The 24,015-nt window shown below is 34.3% G+C and overlaps 2 protein-coding genes and 1 pseudogene across 2 annotated transcripts; 1 reads left to right on the top strand and 2 right to left on the bottom strand.

The window, feature by feature from the left end:
* Positions 1–5,390: 5,390 nt before the first annotated feature.
* LOC120184152 (protein KNATM-like) lies at positions 5,391–7,865 on the top strand. Its single transcript, XM_039188694.1, has 2 exons — positions 5,391–5,528; positions 7,737–7,865. Exons 1-2 carry the CDS (start codon positions 5,391–5,393, stop codon positions 7,863–7,865), a joined length of 267 nt encoding a protein of 88 aa, XP_039044625.1.
* Positions 7,866–11,227: 3,362 nt separating this feature from the next.
* Positions 11,228–12,348, bottom strand: LOC120184031 (mitogen-activated protein kinase kinase 9-like). The gene has a single exon (XM_039188604.1). It carries the CDS (start codon positions 12,305–12,307, stop codon positions 11,318–11,320), a length of 990 nt encoding a protein of 329 aa, XP_039044535.1. The 5' UTR covers positions 12,308–12,348; the 3' UTR covers positions 11,228–11,317.
* A 5,338-nt stretch (positions 12,349–17,686) lies between these two features.
* On the bottom strand, positions 17,687–18,986 carry LOC120184100 (annotated as a pseudogene).
* Between the last annotated feature and the right edge of the window lie 5,029 nt (positions 18,987–24,015).

Raw genomic sequence — 24,015 nt, 5'->3', positions numbered from 1 at the left:
TTTTCAATGAGAGAGACGAGCATGCTGGTGAGAAGGGGGAAACCTGTAAGGAACTCCCGAGATCCCTCCTATGTTATCATATAAATTATGGCAAAAAATGAATAATATATGCTCTTGGGATTCTGTCCATTCTATATTTCCTTTTCTTCATCACCCTCCAACTAAATTAGAGTCTCCATCATTTAACAACCATCAACTTTTAGAGGAGATTTCATCGTTTCTGTCTGTATGTGGATAAGATGTATGAGACAAATTTGGTGTCTCTTAGGTTTTTGTGTGCAGAAATACCAATCCCCACCGTTTTATGGATGGGAATCACCTTAAAATACATAGATTTCTACATAAATAGTTTCCTTTGTTTGAATCATGAATTAGTTAAGTATTATAAAAAGACAACGAACAACGATTATAAATTACCAAAAAAAATATAAATAATATTAATTCATTTAAAAAATACAGAGAAAGAAATTTTATTATAATATCAAAATTATAAAAATCTTCATTTATATTGAAGTTAATCAATAATTTCAGTAATTATATTTTATTTATAAGATTAATTACTTGATGAAAATGAAAACTTAAATTATCAAAAGCTTTCTTGAATACAATTTTATCTTTTAAATAAAAATTAATAAAATAAGATTATATAAATACAAATTTATATAAATTTAGATTATATATCTTGTTCATTGCTTAGGATGATTATAAAGTATTACCCGTTTATAATATTTCTTAACTATCGATAGTGCACACATTCTACAGACGTAACTGTTCGAACTCAAGATTTTTATAAAACAAATTACACTTTCTTTAATTACTAATGTCACTTGATGAGTTTAACTTTAGGTTGTAAAAAATATATTTAAAATGATAAAAAAATTTATCCAATTATAAATTAAAATCATACGAACCAAATTACTTCAATAGTTAAAATGATGATTATTATCTTTAGAGATCACATATTTAAGTACCTACTACTATAGTGTATTTAAACGTTTATTGTTAAACCATTAAAAATCTTTAAAACATATACTATTACTTATAATCATTCTAAATTAATTACCTTAAATTAATAAAAAATGTAAAATCAAATCAAGCAAATGAGAAGAGTATGATGTAAGTCGGGCGAGAATATGGTGACGAGCGGAGTGCCACGTGGCAAAAGGAACGCCCCCAACTTGAAAGTCTAACCGCCTAAAACCTACCATGTAATTTGAAACGCCTGCTTCGTTAGAATACAATTTTCGTTTGTAACGCAGCCCTTTGAAATCTTGACCGTTGAATTCAATATCAACAAGATTCCACACTATTAATTGAACTTAGTTCCATCTTAGATTTTTGTTAATCTAACATGCTTTGGTTGGATTTGCCATGCCATTTTATATAATGGACTGATTTAATAAATTTAAGGGTAAAATACATAAATGACTCCTCGATTATAGGATACTACTTTATTACGTCATCGCCATTTTTTAATAATTTGGGATAAGTACATGGTAGTATATGTTCAAAGATAAATCTCAACCTTTTGACATTGATCGCTCACACTCCTTGCATCTATTGTGCTCGAACCGGGGTTCTCAAGGAATAGCAACAATTCCTTTACCACGGAGGTCACTTTGGTCCGTGCCCCTTGACTATTAAAATTTATAAAATGGTCATCCGACTATAAAGCGTTGCTTTGTTGAATCCCTCGACTATTAAAAGCTAATGAATGGTCACTTGACTATTCATTATATTCCAAACTCGTCCTTTTTCATTAACAAATTGATTGTATTCTGAGCTAGTCATTAATCTACTGACTGTGATAGGATAAAATCTGATCCTAGAATTTCAAACAATTATCATATCTCAATCTTCATGTTAACATCAAACTTTGACGGTTGTCAATTTTTTAATAGAAAATAACGAGATTGGAACATAATGAATAATCGGGTGACCATTTTGCAACTTTTAATAGTTGAAGGACTCAACAATGCAATACTCTATAGTCTGAGAACCATTTTGTAACTTTTAATTGTCGAGGGACTTAATAAAGCAATATCCTATAGTAAGATAACCGTTTGTGTATTTTAGCCTAAATTTATGTTGAATTGATTCACATTCAAATTTTAATAAATTCTTAATTATTCATTTTCCAATTTGACTTGAATTATTTTATAATTCCATTATAACATTTATAAATATTAATATGTAAATAAGTTTTGTGTACAATAATAAGATCAATTCTAGAATCAAAAATTTAGTTAATGAACAATTGTCTAATATGGAAGTTGACTAAATTTGTTTATAAAAAATCTATCTTATTCAACTATATTAAGCTTTAATTAGACTAATAAGTTAATAAGGATGATTTTTTTTTTACTTAAAAGATGACTTATTTGTCTATTTGTAAATTGAAATATATTCGTATAAAACGTGATTTTTACGTTAAAGTAATGGAGTGGAATACTATTTTTATAAAAGAATATATGAAAAAAATTATATATTTTTATAATAATTATCAAAGTCGTATTTCGATGATATTTTTGATAAGGTGACTCGTTATAGAAAAATTTAAAAAAAATTATGTTAGATGAATGTTACATTCGTCGATAATCATTACCGATTTTATTTAGAGTCGGTGATAATTATCGACCTTTTTTACTTCAATTATATGTGTTTGATTATCAAAGAAAAAAATGAATGGAAAAAGTTAAAAGTAATCCATTCAAGTATAAGAAAACACTTTATCAGAAAAGAAGCACAATGTGTGAAGACGAATACAAAGACGTCTCGATGGGACGAGTGAGGACGTTTGCGGCCCTTAGCCCCAATCGTTCATCGAGGAAAATATAAAAATTGTATTTAAGCACCCACAAAAATCATATTCAATCGGTACAAAAACTTACAAGTATTGAATATATTGATAACCGATCATTGCTCACCACAAAGATAGCTTAACCTTCAATTTTCCTATCACAAAACGGTTTTACCAAAATCTATTGCTTTTATTCCTTTTTGTAGCATATGGGGATTAATGTGCTTATTTTTAAGCAGGGGACTAAAATGCAATCCAAAGTATAGTAGAATAACTTTTATGAAATTTTACCAGACCTTTTTTTTATTGAAAATAAAATAAGGGTAAATAACACCATTCCTTATTGAACTTTACTTTCCCCTATTTCACTCACAGTACTTCAATTTTTCTATTTTGCTCACTAAACTTTACATATTGAATTTTTTGCTCACTCTGTCATTAACTTTTTAACGGTGTTATGACATGACACAAGCACCAAAACGACGTCGTTTTGAAAAACTCAATATACACCAAAACAACATTGTTTCGAATGCTCTTCTTCCCCCACTGTCGGCCACCGTAGAGGGTGGTCTTTCGGTCTCAAAATTCATGGGTCGACTCGTCTCAAACTTATGAGTCCGAATCTGGTGGTTGTTTCACCAAAAAATGTCCTAAAATATGTGAATCTCGACTGAAACGTTTTGGCTTCCTCACTTTCAGCTCTATTTGGACTTCGGAGTAAGGTCCAACAGAATGGAGGTCGAATTCGAACTCAAGTGTCGAGGCAAAGCAACCCATGAAATTTGGGACCGAACGGTTACCATCTACAGCGGTCGATGGGGGCATCCGACCACCTTCTATTTTTATTTTACAGTTGGTGAGCAAAATAGGAGAAAGAGTAAAGTTCAGTAAGGAATGGTGTAATTTACCCTATATTTCAGTTTTTTTTTATAATAAATAAAAAAAAGACATGTCATCACAATGTTAGAGAGATAAAGGCAGAGTGAGCAAAATATTCAATTCATAAAGTTCAGGAGGCAAAATAAAAATTGAAAGTATAGTGAGTACAATAGGAGAGAAATAAAGTTAAGTAAATAAGGGTGTAATTTAACCATTAAATAAAAAGATCATTTGAACATGGTCAATGGTATTTGATCAGCGGAAAAAAAAAGAAATTCATTCCACACCAAACTTGTTCGGTCTTTGGCTGCCGTGTCTTCATACGTCCCCCACTCCATCTCTATCCTTTTCCTCCTCAATCTCTCCCTCTACGTGTGTGTATATATGTTACGATTCGTATTTTCCCCATCAAAACATAAAGATTTGAAGGAAGAGAGATTTGGGTGTGAGTTTTGTTAAGAATTGAAGCAGCAGAGATGGAGTCGAACAACAACAACCACGACAATAATTTAAGAGGAAAAGAAGACACGGGTAATGTTGCAATTCACAACCAAGTTCGGAAAATAAAGCAGGAATCGGAGCAAATCATCGACTGGTCGCCTGGACAGCCTCAGATGAGACCTGTTCTTAGAGAAATTTCCCGACATCAGATTTCTCGTCGGTCTCCTTTGGGGTTAAGCGGCAGCCCAATCTCCGTCGGTTGCTGGAGGGAGGCTCGTGAGATCAGTTTTTGAACAAAAGCTATAATAAGAAACTGTATTCAAATAACATGGGGATGGCAACTTATTCCCCTGTATTCATAGGCATAGCCATCTAAAAATAGAGAAGCAGAAATAAACAAAGGAAAATGTTACGTAAAATATACTTAAAGAATACCATGAGGGAAAAGTTGTTTACCCTACGAAAGAATTTCTAAAACTTTCTTTCTTTTATGAGGAAAGTCATATTTTTCTTATAGTTCTTTACACATTCAATTTAAATAAAAAATATGTTCATAATATCTAGTATTATTTGAATGTTCATAATATATGTTCTCATATATATGGATATATATTACTAGTAACGGAATGTGAAAATGAATCGAAAGGTTTTCCAGATATGGGACACATTGAAGTAGTAAAGATGCCCCCATTTATGCAATCTTCCAAAACCCTGAAATAATTAGACAGGAACTGTAGTCCCCTCATAAACAGTGCTCGTCCTCTCTTCTTGTCTCCATCAAGAAATTTCCACTTAATTACTAATTAATTATGTATATGCAATGGCCGATAGATATCGAATTGTCGAGGTTAAAAAGTCAGGGAAGGCAATGAACAGTTAAGGAACAAGGTCTTTTCCAAGAGTGGGAACAAGGCAAGGGTAACGAAAGAGTACCCTGATATGATAAGCAGTAACGAATTTGGAATTTTCTGCTACAGAAAGTGTGGAGGAGAATGAGCAGTGCAAACGTCAAATAAAGAACAAAAAAAAATAGTAGTACGAGCTAAGCTTCCCATGAGTGTGTTTTCTGTTTATCTGACTGATGATGATACCACTTTCAGGATATGCATGCATGGGTCATTACAAAAATGGGACTACCTTACCTTGTGATGAATTTTGTTACCAGATCGTACCGACAGTGCTATCTGAGGGGGTTCTTTCTTTTAGCTTTTAACTAAACATCTTTCCATTACAAGTATGGCAAAACTAAGGAGTTGTTTCCATTACAAAGATGGAGGCCAACAAGAGTGAATATCCTCACCAGGTGGAAGAAGCTGGAGATAGTGACGACATTGAGCTTCTCAAGACCAGAATTTCTAGTCATCCTTTGTATGGGAGGCTCGTTCAGAATCACCTCAACTGCTTAAAGGTTCTCTCTCCCACTCCCTTCATGTGTAGTTATAGCATGGTAGCTAGCTAGTTTATTTGCGTATGGTTTATGTTATGTAGTATTGACTATTGACCTTGCTAGCTAGTCATTTCTGGTTAAGCTTAGAGCCAAATATATATTTGCTATACCAACCCATTTCACCAACATAACATTTTATATCTGCTAGAAGGTAAAACATTGAGGCTCAAGCTCTTAGCCAATTGCTTATTATATAGGCCAGTGCTTTTAGTGTTCGGCTTCATTGTTTCATAAAACTGTGTTTAATGGAGGGAAAAATTGAAAGGGTTTTGAGGGAGTGGGAAGAAACCATGATGACATATATATGGAATAAGGGACACGTGAGGGTTTCATGGGCACTACTCCCTCTGCATGACCTTCCACCATAAATACTAAAGAGTAGCTCGTGAGAGATTCTTATTTAGGCGGATCCTTTGAGAATTCGTTCTCCTTAGTCCTTACCTTCCTCGCACAGTACTCCTGGTTTAACCGCCGTGTAAACCACCATTCTAGTAGGCTATGCTTTAAATTTAATATACAGTGGCATAGGCGTTAAGATTCCTTTTTCCTATAGCAGGTAGCAAGTTGAGAATTTTTTATTTATATATTTTTCGCTTTGATTAGGTTGGTGGCGTTGACAACAGTGGCACAGTAGCAAGGGAAATCAAAGGCAGGCCGAGCTTTATAATAGTAGCAATAATATCAGGAAGAATCCATGTTCTAGCAGCATGCACCTAAATCAAGGTCGGTACTACTATTTTTAAGTTCGGGGCAAAAAAAAAAAGGCCCCAATTTAAAAATAATTAAAAAATATGTAATATAAAAATTTTATTAGATTTTTTATTAAATTAAAAAAATAATTATTCATTCTAATATAAAAGATGTCAAAAATATATTTAAGAATACAAATACTTATAAAAATAATACATTCGGTCATTTTTTGATGCAAAATCATTTATGATAGCATTTGAAAATGAAAGAACGATCTTATCTAGAGTTTGAAATATATAAAAATTAAAAAAAAGAATTTGAAAACGTGATCTACCTAGAATTTTAAGAACAATCTTCAATATGATTCAAGCACCACAATTGATGATAAACAAGTGTGACTTTACGTGTGAGAGAAATATGATAAATTAAAAATGAGAAAAATAATTTTCAGAGGAATCGTGAAACATGAAAGAGAAAAGAAATATGCTAATTATACTTAAATGTTTTCCTCTCATTAAGTTTTGATGAAAAAAATACGTTAATAAATTTGTTTATTGATATGAAAAATCGGGAAAGAGATTTGGTGAATTTATTGTGGGAATTTGGAAAGACCAAAATTAAAGATATTCAATTGATTTTTTTTTTTAAAATTTTGGGAAAGAAATATTGAATTAGAATTTGATAGAAGAACAAATTATTATATAAAAGTCAATAATGACAATTGACACCTTAATAAATTCATAGGCCCATTATTTTATTGAGTAAATTATATATTTAGTACATAAACTATCAGTTTTGGCCCGTTTTAGTACCTAAACTTTTAATTTTTTCAAAATCATACCTAAGATTTAATTTGTGTTTCATTTTAGTACATGTCATTAAAAACTTTAGTTTTTTAGTTCATTTTAGTACCCATTCAAAATTTAACGTTAAGTTTTATTTTTTTTTTTGAAATTTTAGGTACTAAAACAAACCAAAACTTATAGTTTAGGTACTAAACGCATTAAGTTTTTAACGGCGGGGTACTAAAATGAAATGAAAACTAAACATTAGATATGATTTTGAAAAGAAATTAAAATTTATGTACTAAAACGGATCAAAACTGATAGTTTAGGTGCTAAATGCATAAATTACCCTATTTTTAATTTATTATCAGAAAAATAAAAAAAATATTATACTTAAAATAATTAATTTGTGGGCCCTGGGCGGGTGCCCCTCTTGCCCTGGCCCAGGGCCGGCCCTGACCTAAACCAATCAGAGTTAGACCTATTCATAGTAAATTCCTTCTTTCTTTTATTTCAAAATTACTCACTCATCCATTTATCATATATTTTTTGTGTATTAGTGCATGATACGTAAGCTGATTTTAAGTTGGATTTTCCCTCTTTTTTTGAGGTTGCTATAAATGTTAAGCTATGGAATCAAAGGTAGAGGAAGCATTAATTCTGGATATTGTTAAACACGTTGGCATGCATGCAGGAAGGATATTCCTGGGCACTGACCAAGCTAAAGGAAGCCATGGAAGAACCTCAGCCCGAAACAATAGCTTTCATCAATGGCATGCATTCTCAACTCAGGGACGTCGCCGGAGCTTCCCTTCTCCCCTGACGTCTTTCTGTTAATTTATTTTCAACCCCCAGAAAGATATAGCTTTTGCAATCAAGACTGGAAGTGGAAATGCACTAATTGCCTTTAGACTTTAATAATAATCATATGCCCAGCCAATAACTTGTGCAGCACGAAGCTGGAACGAATAATTCAAAGTGAAGGATCAACAGAAACGAGAGTCGTCGAATGCCGTGGATCATTGGATGTGCCGGTTGATACGGATTGATACCACGATTGTTTTCGTCGTCTTTAGATTATAATATTAAACTATAATTGTAGCATAACGGATTCGTCGTTACAGTTCTTAAATTTATTATAATACCGTAACTAATCTGAATATATTATTTTTTTTAAAAAAAATAGATAAAACTCCCGTAATTATTAATTATATATTATGTAACGTCCAGACATACTCAACTGGCCATCTATCGGACACAACAAGTTTAGTCTTATTCTTTCGATTTAACGAACCAAGTGGATTGGAAACGACAAGATCCTTAAAAATAGTTTAGGAAATGACACGTGACAGGAATATGTGACGTCATTGATCAAAAAAAAATGAATGATGTGTAATGTGTGCAACTAAAATTTGACTGGGTAGTACTTGCAGCTGATACTCTACTACTAGACAGACGGCTTGGTTTGCTCTGGTTCATGCATCCTTCCACCTTTTCATCTTTTGCCTGTGTCCCTTTCTCAGTATCGAAACTTTCAAGAACCATCCATATTTCATGGACTAATTCTACGCTTAATCCTTACATTATATGTAAATTGCAGATTTAATCCCTTATATATAATGTGATCATTTTTCGTATTTGCATTTTAAATCTGAAGATTTTCATCTCAATTCAAACGTTCTATTAGTAACACTTTTATCGTTCTTTATCACACATGAATAAAACAATATGAAATTCTCGGACTTGATTACTCTTCTTAAGTTGATCTCTAAATTTTTTAAACTATGTTAATCCTAGAATTTAACTACTTTTCAAAACTTACATAAGCTTCGGATATAACTTTTATAATTTAACCATTTTTAATTTTCAATACTAATTCAAACGATATTATTTGAATTTATTAAATGTTTTTTTTAATTTATGTGTTATTTATTATCAAAATATATGTGCCATAACTATCAATTATAAACATATTGGAAATCAAATATCGATTATTGTACGTGCCATTACTCATATTTCCCCTTGTCTCTTTTTTGCATATGGATACTCTCGATGATTATCAGTTTCACTGTCAATTTTTATTTATTCTTAAACTTTTAATTAAAATGGTCCCCTTTGCCGTTTCATATCATTGATGATATTTCTGTTTACCCTTACTTGGAAAAGGAATCTCCCCCTCTCACCATCCTTTTGTTTTTCTTTACTTTTCAGCGGCCAACGGGTCATCAGCTCTACTCAATGTCTAACACCTTCCACCATAATAACTTCACGTTGGATATATGTTTAGCTCTTTTGGTCTAATTATTCTCTTAGTCCTTGTACCCTTTGCAAATTTCAAATTTAGGTCCCATTCTTTTTTTGTTTTTGAAAAGTAAAAACTCCTCCATATATGATATTTCACCAAAGCGCCACATCGACTGGCGGAAGTAGAGAAAGAGTGTCCATAATATATCACGTTAAGAAGGTTTGACATAAGAAGTCACGCAGGACGTCTTCCAACCCTATTCTTTTGATTTAGTAATTGAATTCATAATATCGTCAAAGGATTTTTTATCAACGTGATTTTGTGACTTTAAAGAGAAAAAAAAAACTTGCAACTCACACCTATTTTATTTCGCATCCTTAGCCCTTGCTAACATAATATGTTTTGATTAAATCAGTCGATAACAATACCTATTTGGTGTATGAGTTGGCATTACACACTTGAGTACTTATTGGCTGTTTAAGCAACCTCGGCGAGTTAAAAAGGGAAGGGTAAAGTGTTTGGTGAAATATAAATTAATTTATCTAACAAGGATTTTTTTTAAAGACTTTTCAATATTCGGTTATCACACGAGCTTCAAGTTGGATCGAATCGAATTTTAAAGTAAGAGTAAAACTCTTATAAATGTTCTAAACGAACATAAGTTTGTACATGAAAGTTAAAAGATCAAATTAGAAATTAGTGATTTTAATTAACTTGGCATGTCATCAATGCAAAGAGAATTAATAGTCGAATGATAATTTTACGAGTAATCGATAACATTAATAACCTTAATACAATCTCTAGAAATTGAGTAATCCAATAAAAGAAAAGTAACATAAATGTAACATTTTTGTGTAATTTACTTTAATTTTATATTAACGATGAAATTTAGAAGAAAGAGATCATTGAAAGTATTCAAAGTTTTTACAATAAAATTTGCCCAAAATCTAATATATTGACCAGAGAAAAAGAAACAGAGGAATAAAGTCACATTAAACTCATGAAATTTTAAAATATATTTTGAAAATGTGTAACAAAAATTAAAAATGGAAATCGTGGGCTATTTTCCTAGAGAGAAAAAATATGTCAAATTATTGTTTTAGTCCCTCTAATATATTCATATTTGATCAGTAAGTTAATGTGGATTTTTTTTAAGAATAAAAAGATACCATCAAAACCCTACAAGTGTTATCAGTGTTATCTCGAGGGTGACAAAAATAGCACGTGCAAGTGGAAAAATTATTAGACGATTTCAATTCACTACATCATCTATGGTCCCGACTAATAATATTTGTTCATATTATTTTTTTCAAGGTGAATCTTCACATTTTTCCTACATGTAAATAAGAAACAAGTAGTTATTTGGAAGTTATTTTAAAATTTGTGACTTTCATTCACTAAAATCACGTATAACGTGATGAGCCGAGTCTGTTAAATAATTTATAGTGAAACTTTTTCATATATATTTTCTAAAATTGGTGTATATAATTAAATTTACATCTAACAAGATAATATATATATATATATATATATATAATAACTTTTACCTCATAAACTAAGTATTATATGATAAAAAATAATATAAAAAGTTTACAAATTTTTTAAAATATAAATATTTAAAAAATAAGATAATTTTTATAAAATATATTTGTGAAATTTTTAAAATTTCATTTTGTTTGAATTTTTACTTTTGAAATAAAAACCCTAAAAGTTATAAAAACTCATTTTTTTCCGTAAACTATAATATTTTATTTTAAAATATTTTTAATTTTTTAAATAAGTTTTTGTGTGTGACAGTTTCTAATATTGCAATAGTAATGCCATTAGTTAACGAAAAATACTCAAAGTTAAAAAAAAAGGTGCAAAAAATAAGTTTGGGAAATTATCCACCTTTGATTATTGATCATTTTCGAATGTGATGAATCTAATAGGAAATAATATATAAAAAAAGATCCGATTCCAGATTTAATTATTGTCTATACAAAAACCTAATCCCATATCCCATAAAAAGTTCAACCGGGTATTAGGATTCACGATCCGTTTGCCGTCGGGTAAATTAAACTGTCGGCGATCGGATACTTGATTAAGAACGGATGCTCCAAGAGCTGAGAAGCGGTCCACCTCTTACTAGACTCTTTCTGCAAGCAACACTCCATGAAGTTCCGGAACTCATCGGAAGCACCCGGCGGCAAAGTAGGTGGTTCGCCGAAGCATATCGCGCACATCAACGTAGCCCAGTCGGGTCTTTGACCCGCCCGCAAGAACGGGAAGTGACCCACGTAAAGTTCCATCAAAGTAAGCCCCAAACTCCATATATCGCCGAGGAACCCATCGTAGTTACCTCCGTTAGCGTCGGGGTCGAACCGCTCCGGACTCATGTAAGCGCATGTTCCGACGTAGGAATTGCACGGTTCCAAAGTCCGGGACATGATCTTGCTGACTCCGAAATCGGCGATCTTGACTTCCATCTTCTTGTTCACCAACAGATTCGAAGGCTTGAGATCTCGGTGAATTATCTTATGGCTATGTAAATAACTCAATCCTTTCAGAATCTGTCTTGTTATATGAGCTAGTTGAGGCTCCGAGAAAGTACCCTCGTTACGAAGAAGAGTATCCAAAGTTCCCGCGTCCATGTACTCCATCAAAATCGCAACATCCCCGGAAGGCTTCTCGTACGTTTCGTAGCAGCGAACTATGTGAGGCGAATCAGTCTTCCGTAGAATATCCCTCTCTCTGAAAACCTGTCGACGTGCCGTCAGGTCGCCGTCGCCGTAAACAACTTTCAGTGCATAAATCTTGGAAGTCCTTTTGTGTTGGACTTTGTATACAGTGCCGCCGTTTCCGTGGCCGAGTACACCAAGTCTCTCAAGCTCCGCTGCGGGGATAGAAACCGAGGAAGCGGCTTTGACGTTTGAGGCGGCAGATGGAGGTGGAGGGAGAGGGAAGAAGGGGCGGCGATCAGAAACGTCAGGCAGCGGGAGGCGGAGGTTAATCTGGCGTCGCTCACGAACTACTGCCATGTGAAGGAAAAAGGTAGGTATTTGGGGGAGAAAAATAAATGATTTTGAAGGAAAAGGAAGCTTTGGATATATATAAGTAAAAAGTAAAGTGAAAGAGTCTGCTTAGAGAGGAAGGTGAGAGGATAGAGCGGTTAAGTGGGCTCCAATATTTTAAAATTTAATGGATTGGTTGGCGATTATATAAATTATTTGAAATTATATAATTTAATATATTCGTGGGGGCAGAAGCCCTTAAATCTTTATATTGACATGTCGCTTGAATGATTAAAATAAGGGTAAACAACTTATTTAGTATCTAAATTATCTGTTTTAATTTATTTGACTCTCTAAAATTTTAAGTTTTTTCAAAATTATATATAATATTAGTTTTTATTTTATTTTATTACCCTACTGTTAAAAACTCAATAGATAGGTTGACGGAACAGAGCTCCGGTGGACGGACAATCAAAACCATACCCAATATTAGTTTTTGTTTCATTTTAATACCACGAGATAATGACAAGTCAACCAACATAGTCTAGTTTCAGGCCATTAGACGATTGATGATTCAGAGGATGAAGAAGTCGAAGAGTCCATCATTGATTGAAGAAGATTTAGACATTTTTCAATGAAACAGACGTTGAAATCACGTTCAATGGGTCGAAAAAGGTACGGGCTGGAAAGTTTGAGTTTCATTGACTGCTTGATGCGACTGTCGATGATTGTAGACGTGGCGACCGACGAGATGGTCTGCTAAATTTTTAATGATGACATACTAAAATAAAACAAAAACTAAAGGTATAGTTTTAAAAAAAATTAAAAGTTTAGATACTAACATGGACCAAAACTGATAGTTTATGTACTAAATGCGTAATTTACCCTTAAAATAATTACATTATTCAATTTAGTTAAATAATTTTTAAAATAATATTAGGATAAAAATATTTATACTACAGTATTCAAATTATTCTAAAAATGAATCAAGTATTAATAATTATATCTAAAAATTATCATAATTTAAATTCTTCCTTAAAATTATTATCATATGAGTCAATTACTTGTTAAAAAAATCTGTCAAATAAAATCAATGAAGCATATATCAATTTTTGATTGATGGAGCTTTTATTCGAAATGAATTTAGTCGGCGACGATTAAATGTAGGAGAGAGAGTTCAGTAGGGTTTTAGGTGGATTAGGGGTGTATTTGAGTTTTGGACTAGTTTAATATAAAGATTTTCAAGTTTAGGTTTAGGTTTGTACAAAGCGAAAATAAAAAAAAAAAAGTTTGTATGATAAGTGTATTTTTCTTTTAAAATTTAAATATATGTTAAAAGAAAATAATAATAAGGGTAAAGTATACAAATAGTCTCCAAACTTTTAGGGCGATTGCATTTTGGTCACCTAACTTTTGAAACTTGCAATACAATCATCAAACTTTTAGTTCGTTTTCAATAAAGTCCATGTCGTTGCCGCCCGTTAGATTTTACTGACGTGCCATGTTAGCAAAAACTAACGATAGGTACCTTATTGAAAACGAACTAAAAGTTCGATGATTGTATTGCAAGTTTAAAAAGTTGAGTGACCAAAGTGTAAGCTCTCTAAAAACCCGGGGACTATTTATATACTTTACTCTAATAATAAACAAAGTTATCTATCAAACTAAACCTAAAATAATAATTAAAAAACATGGGTTGCACGAGAATACGTCAATAGATACAGCTTTTATAGATATAAATCATGAAAACTACTCTCTAACTTAAAATTATTAATGATTACTAATAAATAAATAATATCGTACCAATAAATTCTTTTTAAAAAATAGTTTATTGTGCATACGTGACGGAGTATGAGAATAAAATGTATATATATAATGAAAAAGAATAAAAATTTATAGATAATAAGGCATTAGTTGATGAGTAGGAACATGGTGGAATACAGTCCATAGATGTGCAGATTTGCATTAGTCTTTTAAGTTTTAATTAATAATCTAATTAAAGTGCTCAACAGGGAAGATCCTTCGGGGATTCATTTAAGAATACCAAAGTTATATTCTGAAGGGAAATATACCTAAAGCTCGTTGAACTTTGTTCAAATGAATATTTTAGTCACCAAACTATAAAAAGTTATAGCCGTTGGAAGTGAGATTATAAATAGATGTTTGGGGTTTTGGTTTTTCACCAAACCCTGAATTCAAAAACAATGTAAAAATTCACACGTTCCGTCAAAATCTCAAAAAATGACAACCCAAAATATATGTTACGATTGGATAAGTCCCATGTTTCGTTGATCTAACGTGTGTCGGACAGTGATGAATGGGGTATTCATAGTCGAGGGATGAAAACCAGAGACCCGCATCAGCGGATGATGACGTATCTACATCAATTTGGTTTATGTTTGACCTTATTTTTACGTGGCTTTAAGGTGTATCCGGTGTTGATCGAGGATCTGATCGAACGTTGATGGCATGAGACGCACACATTCCACTTCCGAGTGGTGAAGCGACGATTACTCTGGAAGACGTCGCTTACCAACTCGATGTTCCTGCCAATGGAGCCATCGTGGTTGCGTAGAACATGTACGACCCTATGACGTTGATTCATCAAGTTTTGGGGAAATGGCTACCATCCGACGTCATGAGGGGATATCGGGTGATGATAACGTGGTTGGAGTCCAAATTCCAATTCACGGACGAGTCTACAGAGACAGAGGTTGTTTTTGCCTCTCGAGCAGTTCTTCTGCAAGTGATCGGATAGATATAATTACCAGACAAATCCGGTAATTTGGTGCACACGCAGTATCTACGATATTTTGATGACTTCGCTGTGTGCCGTAATACCAGTTGAGACTCAGTTATTTTGGCCTTTCTTTATTGGGAGCTTTGCAAGGCCACACTTGCCCAACTGGTCGAAAATCCTATGTAGCAGGTTGTCTGATGCTGCTACAATCTTGAGCTTGGTATCGCTTCCCATTTTTACACCAGTTACAACAGCCCCGGTCGAGTTTTTGATGGTTGCAAGGTAGTTGTTTACCTTTATTTAGGTAATTGTTTAACTTTATTTATTTATTTTTTTGAATTTCTAAATTTAATTATTATTTTTTATTTGTTTATAATGTTATTTTTTATTTTTAAATATTTTAGATGGTGTCATAAAATCTCCGACACGAAGTTGGCGAGTGTCACGACATGAGACATACAGATGAGGATCGACACTGTCGTGTGATTTGTGGTATGAAATACGAAATTTTTATGATTTTTTTGAATCTTTTTAACTTTATATGTACTTACTTTAATGCTTAATATTTACAATTCTCTTGGCTTCCGTACGTCGATAAAGAGATCTTACATGTATTGCCGGGGATTTTTGTGGGGTCCCACTTATGGTGTGTCGTGACGCCATTGTTGCATGATGCGATTGTAGAGTGGCACACCGTAGACAGAGTGATGCAACAGTTTGCGTCGCACCAGTCAATTCCTATACTTATGGTTGAAATGGGCACACTCCATGCAATCGATACACGTGGGAAACATACCGAAAATTGGCCAATGAGACACGCATTCTACATCGAGAAATGGAATCAGTGTGACCAATCGCTCCTCCCACGTCAAGACATCACACCACTGGACCTTGATTTCACCTATTCTCCCTATCTTTGAAATTACGAAGAAAACGAAAAACTATATCTGACAACACTAAAAGAAAGGGAAGAATGGCAAAATCATCAGGCCAGACGAGCCAAGTCGAAGTCTAAGAAGAAAGCATCATCGTCTTTTGCTTCCCCTTCAGCATCTGTCGCTGAAGAGTAATATCATGCATCACATACCAGTTTCGGTTTCTATCCTTCATTTCATACTTCAAACGAGACTCGACCGAATTTGGTTAGAGGTTCATGGGTTGCACCGCAATACACTTAAGGATCTTCCACAAAACATGCGATTGCGGGTAAGTGGGACCATATCTTATATGGTCACCAAAGCCAAGTCGAAGCAATTACAGCGATGATGGCGTCAAATGTCATAAATCCATTACCGTATTCCGAAAGTGGATCGCAGAGTGTGTTAAGTACACCTCCTCGAGAAGATGAGGACGACGACGGCCAAAGCCTACGACCCCGGCGTACTCGACGAGCCCCATGACATTATCATTCGACAACTCCTTTGTATGGTCAAGAACTTCGAAGACATAAAATTTTTTCATGTAAAAATTTATTTGTTGCATTTATTTATTTACTTTAAAAATAACTTTTAATTTTATTTTTTTAAATTTTACCAGGCCAACGTCACCTCGAGGTGACGAGTTCGATGTGGCTGTTGTTGTTCATTGCTGCTAAACTACCCGTTGACCAACGACTAGAAAACAGAGTAAATTTGAATTTGAAGGAACTCGTCACTTCGACGTGATGAGTTCCCCTATTATATATTAAATATTTTTAATGGATTCGTCACCTCAACATGACGAGTCATTAAAATCCCAATAAAATAATGGTTCACGTAGGGCCCACAATACGAGGACCACAAAAATTAATATCGGAGGGAATTCGTCATATCGAGGTGACGAGTTCGATGTTCACTGTAGAGAATGCCGTATTTTTCAAAATAATTTATGGGTAGGCCCAATACCCTAAATAGTTTACCAGCCTGGGGTATTGGGCCAAAAAAACCGGTAGTATATTTCTTAAGTGGACCTAATTATTCTATTACATAACTGGGCTCGATTATAGTTTTAAACTCTCCCATCTTGCACAAACTCAGCTGGACCTAACATCTTAGTAGTGGTAGCTAAACAATAGAAACCCAAAAGTGAATACAATCCCTCGATTGAGCCCGATAATAATAAGTTGATTTTCCAATGTTATAATGCTATTTATTGCATGCTATTAGCTATGATTTCCCAACAATTTTCTGGCATAACATCTATAACATTCATTTATATGTTTGAAGAAAGTCTTCGTTAAGGGATAAAGAGTTTTCGACGATGATATAATGTCAATCAAACGGTGAAAATAAAAGATGGAAGAAGATTTTCGCATCTAATTTGAAGTTTATTTTTAGGGGAAGATAAGTTTATAAAAGGAGCTAGGGTGAATTGGGCGAAGATATGTACACTCAAATCTGAAGGTGACCTGGATTTACATAATGTGAAATCTTAGAACAAAGTTCGTTCTTTGTTTTTGATCAGTAAACTGTTGCTGCAAGAGGGATCTATTTGGATTGCTTGGATCCAGGAATATGTTTTTAAGAGCATCTTCTTTTGACTCAACAACCCAAAACTTCAACCTTACTAACATAACCAAAGCCGAGCAATTTCACATATATTTTCTCGAGAACAAATCAATTTTACGAGCAATTTTGAATTATATTTTCAAAGAATCAAGAATTTGCAACCAAAAGGAGAAAAAAATATCAAAAAGATCTATTGATGTTGTTGAAATCCAGAGAATCAATACACTCCAGTCCAGGTCTGTATGGATTCATTAATTTCAAAAGCTCAGTTGCTTTCTCCTTGGTTTCGTCGCTGCACCCGACTTGTATGAGCAGCAAAAGCTTCTGAAATGCACCAACTTGCAGTGCTTCCATCAAAACTCTCTCTTCATATTTGCTCAGCTTCCAAATGGCCGAAACAGAGTACTCGGTTGCCAATTCTGAGACGCGCAATATTTTCTTCACCAGAACCGGCATCGCCAGAGCGTTATTGCAAGCAGATTCCCTCCCTTGTTTTGTCTCGCAGAGTTTGCCTATGACACCTAAAGCCCTCTCGCAGTAACTTTTTTCGGACTCGATTATGGATTCTAACAGTAAAGAAACGAGGCCCATTTCCACGAATTCAGCCTTGGTCTTCTCGTTTGATGGTGAAACCATGTGGAAAATCACCATGAGTGAAGCTTTTGTGATCCAAGGAAAATAGGATCTTTAATGAAGTTGAGTAGGATTCCGTTGACTCCATCAATGGCTGCCAAGTGTTCTCCGTATTGCTGGTCGCAAGAGAGAAGCTCTCTCAGGACGTTAATGGAGTTCTGCTTCACGGGAATGTCTTTTGATTTCAAAAACCAAACCATGCAACGCAGAGAGGCTTGTGATCCAAGGTATACTTGAGCTTCCTGGGCGAGTGGGAACATCCAGTTCATCACACCCAACATCTCCTCCAACACTTTGGCGTTCATCTCAAACGACTCGCCGGCAAACGCATCGAACGCCTCCGCGATGACTCCGGAGACGTCGTTTGCCACAATGCACCGCCTGTTGCGCTCGCTTTCGAGACCCATTTCTTGATTTTATCAACGGAATCCAGACAGCCATATTGGTCCAGTCGTCTCTTGGAATCGGTAATCGAAAACAGAACCTCGGAGACCTCGGCTGAGCTGACGGGGATTCTGGGTGTCGGGATCCTTTCAATGCCGTGGCTTCGATTCTCAACGCACCAATCCTGGATCATTTTCCTCAAGGAATGATTGGGTGTCTGATCGAAACTTCTGAGGACTTGATTGGTAACAGGGCAAGTGAAATTCCCATCTTCCAGCCATTTGTCGATGCTTTCTCGATCATAAGTTATCCCGGAAGATATTGTGACTGGATCCTTCATAAGATGAAGAGCAATCGGGCAAACGAAATGCCTTGGGATCTCAAGCTCCATGTGATTCACCTTCTTGTCTCCATTTCTGGGTTTTTTTCTTCTCCAACTGAAAACCATTGCCAAAGATTTGATATCAGATTATTATATCAGAGCGAATGGGTTCAAAGGGGGAGCTCCCCGAGGTTTATATATCGAATGGAAACTGGGGAGTTGAAGATGTTCAGTTCTTCACACGGCATTCAAAGTTATGGACTTGAAAACAAAGGATTGTTGAAGATTGAGAAGCGTTCAACTTGAATTATTAGTAACGATCCCAAAACGCAAGGTAATTAGGTCGGGGAATGCGAGTCTTGAATTTTGACCGTTGAAAAGAAAAAAAAAAACACATATTTGAAGGTTTAGAAATTGGATTGGGTGGAAATGGTGAAAGACCGCCCTTTCCTTGCTTGGAGTTCGTACAAGTAAACGGAAGCTTGTTTGAACGTGTTTTTGAGGTTGCGGATTTGACGTGTAGGCCTGCATTTTCTTGGTCTTATATCTGAATTATTCCAATCCCTTCCGACCGGCCATCATAACCTTCCTATATTAAAAAAACATGAACATTTCAAAATATGAGTTTTAAATATAATAGAATGGTTTCTTCATTGACTATAAGTTTTAAGGTTGTATGTATGTACCTAACATAACGTTCAAGATTGTTTAGGTGATGGTCTCGGATTAGAAGTAAGCTTCCAAGGTTGAACTTGTACACGCCATTATGGGGCGTCAGACTCATATTTCTAAATGTTCTTTAATACCTAATAAAAATTAGTCTATCAATGAGCGGTAATTATGGGGCGTCAGACTCATATTTCTAACTTGTACACGTCATAATGGATTTTTGTAAAATTCGATCTGAATTAATCGATTAATACTAATAATTAATTTTAAAAAAATTCAAACAAAAATATCAGTAAATTGCATGGGTGTTAGAATCGGACTGATGAAATGATATAAAAAGTTAAAAGAAGTGTTGCGAATCTTTTAAAAAAATATGAATCAGTAAAATCGATGATTTAATTATTTCAATAAATTTTAAATTTATTTATTATTGTTGAACCGATAACTTAATCAGTTAACCAATATTTTTAAAATCGGACCGGACCTTGAACCGGTGAAGATACTGGTTTACTGGTTCAACCGGATTCAACCGGATTTTATATAAAATACTATATTTTTTTAAATTTTACATAATATTCAAAGCAATATTAATATATATAACACTTTTTTAAAGTTTAAAATATTAAAAGGTATAAAAATATCACAAGTCATAACATATATAAGTTAAATACCATAAAATCAAGTGAAACAAAATGATTCAAATCAATACAATATAATATTTAAGGTCAATATCTAATGAAAATCATCAACAACTAAATAAAAAATATATAATTGATACAAGTATCAATCATCATAATCAGAAAATAAATTTAGGACTGGATTTATATTTTTAAACTTTACCCTAATTAAAACCCCAAAATAAGTTAAAGTGTTTATTGGCGGGAAAAAGATTCTCCATTGGAATTGTCGTGTTTGTTATTTATAGAATAACATTTACTTTGGAAAAAAGTTTGTAGAATTAATTGAGGATGATGTAATGATTATTGATAATCGTTCATTCAAAAACAACTCTTTAAATTTGGTGTCGATTGTATTTACACTTACACAGAGTACGAGGCTGATGTATCCTCATAACTTGTATACGGTAATCGTAAAGTGAGCAAATTTAAATATAATAAATTGTTTTTTGATTAAAAATATAATAAGTTATAAAATATATTAAAGTTCAATTATATTTAGTACTATATTTAATATTAATTTTATTTTCAATAAAAAATATATGATATACTGGTTTTCTTTTCATTTTAGTGAAATTTTGAATAAATAAAATATTTATTATATTAGAATTAAATTTAAAATAAGAATAAATTAAAATTAAAATTGATTGATAATCTTATTATATTAGAAAATACATATTTTAAAATATTTATTTAAAAAAAACAGAACTGGTGAACCGGTTGAACCGGTCGGTTCACACCGGTTTTGCCGGTTCGTTGCAACACTGGTTTTATAGGATAACCGGACCGGATAGGCAACCGGTTCCCGGTTCAATCAGTCGAACCGGCCGGTCCGGTTCGATTTTAATAACACTGCTTTTAACTGACAATTTTGGGACAACTATGTGCTAGCTTTAAACGATGGACTATGCATTATTGTTACGCACAACGCTAGGCCGGTAAATGAGATGAAATATTTCGTGAGTTACTCAAAATCGATTCAGTTAAAGCTTAATAAATGCTCTACTCGAATGGATTCAACTCGAGCTGTAAACCCTAGATCCGGAGTTACAACTGAATAAGAGTGACCACGATGATCATATAAATGGTTCATGTGCGAAAGCTACTAAAAATATCCTTTTAAAAGCATTTATCAAATACGAATTTCAGAAGTAAAATCATGCCACATTTTAAAAAGGTTATATAGACACCCGTTTTTGTCCGAGTCTTTTCTATTTAATTTTAATTTTATTATTATTATTATTATTACTATTATTAATTATAAATTACATTTTTGCAGGCCAATTCTCGAAGCCCATTACAGACAGCCCAAACCAAGACTCAAGAGGACCCATTTACATCCGACCCAGATCCAGTCCGACCCAACCCAGCAAACCCGGTTCCAGATCTGACCCAACAGGACCCGAACCGGCCCAACTAAACTCTAACCCTAAATCAGAGGATAAGATATCCATCCACCACCGCTTGGCCTTTCAGTTTCCACCGCCGGCACGTGAGCTTCACTCACTCCTCCAATCGGTGCGTTAGGCTTCGCCGATTACTCCCGAGATGACCGCCATCAACAATCTGGTCACACAGTGAAGCAAATAATCATCTACGGTGCCCAAATCAATTCATAACCTAACCTAATCAGAAACCCATACCTTAAATCCCTAAAATTCAGGATTTCACCATACCCAAAATCAGAAATCCCATGCCCTATACACAGGATATCATCATAATATCATCTTACCAAACTGAAAGGAGATCATAAGCAACCATTTTAAAGGATGAGACATTCGACAAAAAAAAAACCCAGAGAGAAAACCCCGAAAAAAGAAAAAAACAGAAAATATCAAGGAGGAGAGAACCATATTCGAACAAAAAAAAAATAAGAAGAGAGAAAGGACTTCCCTTTTCGTCGTTGGTGGATGACCAAGTCCTCCGTCGGTCTATAATCTCAAGCCTTCGAAGGTAAAGTCTAGCTTTGGTGGTAGATCTAAGGACGAGGGTTTTGGTGAGGATTTTGGGTCGTTTAAAGTTTGATTGGTAAGGGAGGACGTTTGGGAGTCCCTGTTCTTTTCATCTTTGGTCACTGGTGCCATTCTCGGCGGTGGTCGTGTGGGTGGAGGGAAACTTTTCATCTCCCTCAGTGAGGAGATGGATTGGTTTCAGAGAGTTTTCCCTCTCTAAGTTGGAGAGAAAGAGAGAAATAAGTGAGAATGAGAGTCTGGCCGAATTAGGGTGAGTACTATAAATTATACGCAAATAATGTGCAAGTATACACAATTGCTCAAGTAATACAACGATGAGTGAGTATCGTCTCCACAGGGATTGGGTGAAATTACAAAAGTCTAACCAAAGCAATGCACTATTATATCTAAGCATAGTTAGTCTTGATATATACAAATGTCACGGTAAATGAAAAGTGTATGAAGGTGGATGTAGATGAATGGTCTGATGGTGTAGTAAATGGAAATGCAGTGGCAAGAACATATGTTTAGTGTTGAAAATGGTGTAATGTCGAGGCAATGAAAAATGGTAAAAACAGTAAATAAACAAAAAATAAAAGATAAGTAGATAATCCTCACACGACAAGCTTTCACTGGAATGAATGGTAGGGATTGATTTAAGGATACTAAGCTTATCTCTCAGGCAGATCTAAGCTATCTAGTCTTTACTTACTCGACAGGGATTTTCGAAAGTGTTCACTCTAGTCAAAGGAACCTAACAGAATAGAATGCCTAGGCATCTGCTCTCACTCAACGATGTTGACAGACCACACTATTGATAAAAACACCCTTTTTAGTCGTTGAAATCCTATCCTAGTCTCTTCCGAGTACTAAAGGATTAGGATATAGTATTCCTGGGTCGGTTCAAAGCCCCTTGAAAATATTATAACCCATTGCTTACGAGGATCTTGTCTTGTGTTTCTCTCGAATACTACAAGTATTTTTAGCTTAGGTTTCTCTCGAACACCTAACCTTCATCTAAGAAATGGACACTCTCATGCCTCTTACAAGCTTAGATGGTGAAACATTCATAAGCAAAGCAAGCAAATAACCAAGATAAACATAAATATACCATTAAAATAAAGTTTAAACAATCCATTAAACCAACCACCACCAAATAAGTTAGTTCATGGTGGGGTTCGAAATATCTATATAACAAGCCATAAAATATTCGTTCTAACAACCCAAAAATAATATGAAAAATAACAGCAAAAGGGAAGTGAGTAGAAGCCTTCAATGTGCGCCACCGGAGGTCTCCTCGGTCACCATAAACCACCTTAGCTCGCTAGCTCCTCTCGGACGCCTAGCTCGCCACTCCTTGGAGCTTTATCAATGGAGGAAAACCCATGGAAGAATAAGGGAAAAGGAAAATAAAAATGGGATTTTTCTGCTCTATGCGTGTGCGTATGTATGTCTCTTCTCTCCCATGAGGTGTCATATATAATAAAAATATCTAGGGGTAATGATGAGGTTGTTGGGTGATGTTGGGTGCAAAATACCCCTTATACCCCCTAGAATCACACCACTTGTGTGAACCTTATCCTCCAGGTGGCAGTGGTCCTCTGGCAGGCGGTTACAACAATCATTTCACGTGTAGAGCCAGCTGTCCACGTACAACTGTATCTTTTTGTCGTTTTCTGTGCCATAAATGCCAAGACATTTCAATCTGCTTCAGCAACGTGTGATGCTGCGGCATTACTTCCCAAAGAATCCTTTTGTCTGCTATTCCCTGCATACCACAAACAATTGCACCTTTCTCTCATACAACAACATTAAGAAATAAAACAACAATACCACCACAAATGCAACTACATACAACTACATGATCCTAAA

The sequence above is a fragment of the Hibiscus syriacus genome, unplaced genomic scaffold (assembly GCF_006381635.1).
Source record: "Hibiscus syriacus cultivar Baekdansim isolate YM2019G1 unplaced genomic scaffold, ASM638163v2 tig00112857_pilon, whole genome shotgun sequence".
Lineage (NCBI taxonomy): Eukaryota > Viridiplantae > Streptophyta > Magnoliopsida > Malvales > Malvaceae > Hibiscus > Hibiscus syriacus.
Note: the sequence above shows the minus strand (reverse complement) of the source record. Positions and strands in the feature narration are given on the sequence as shown.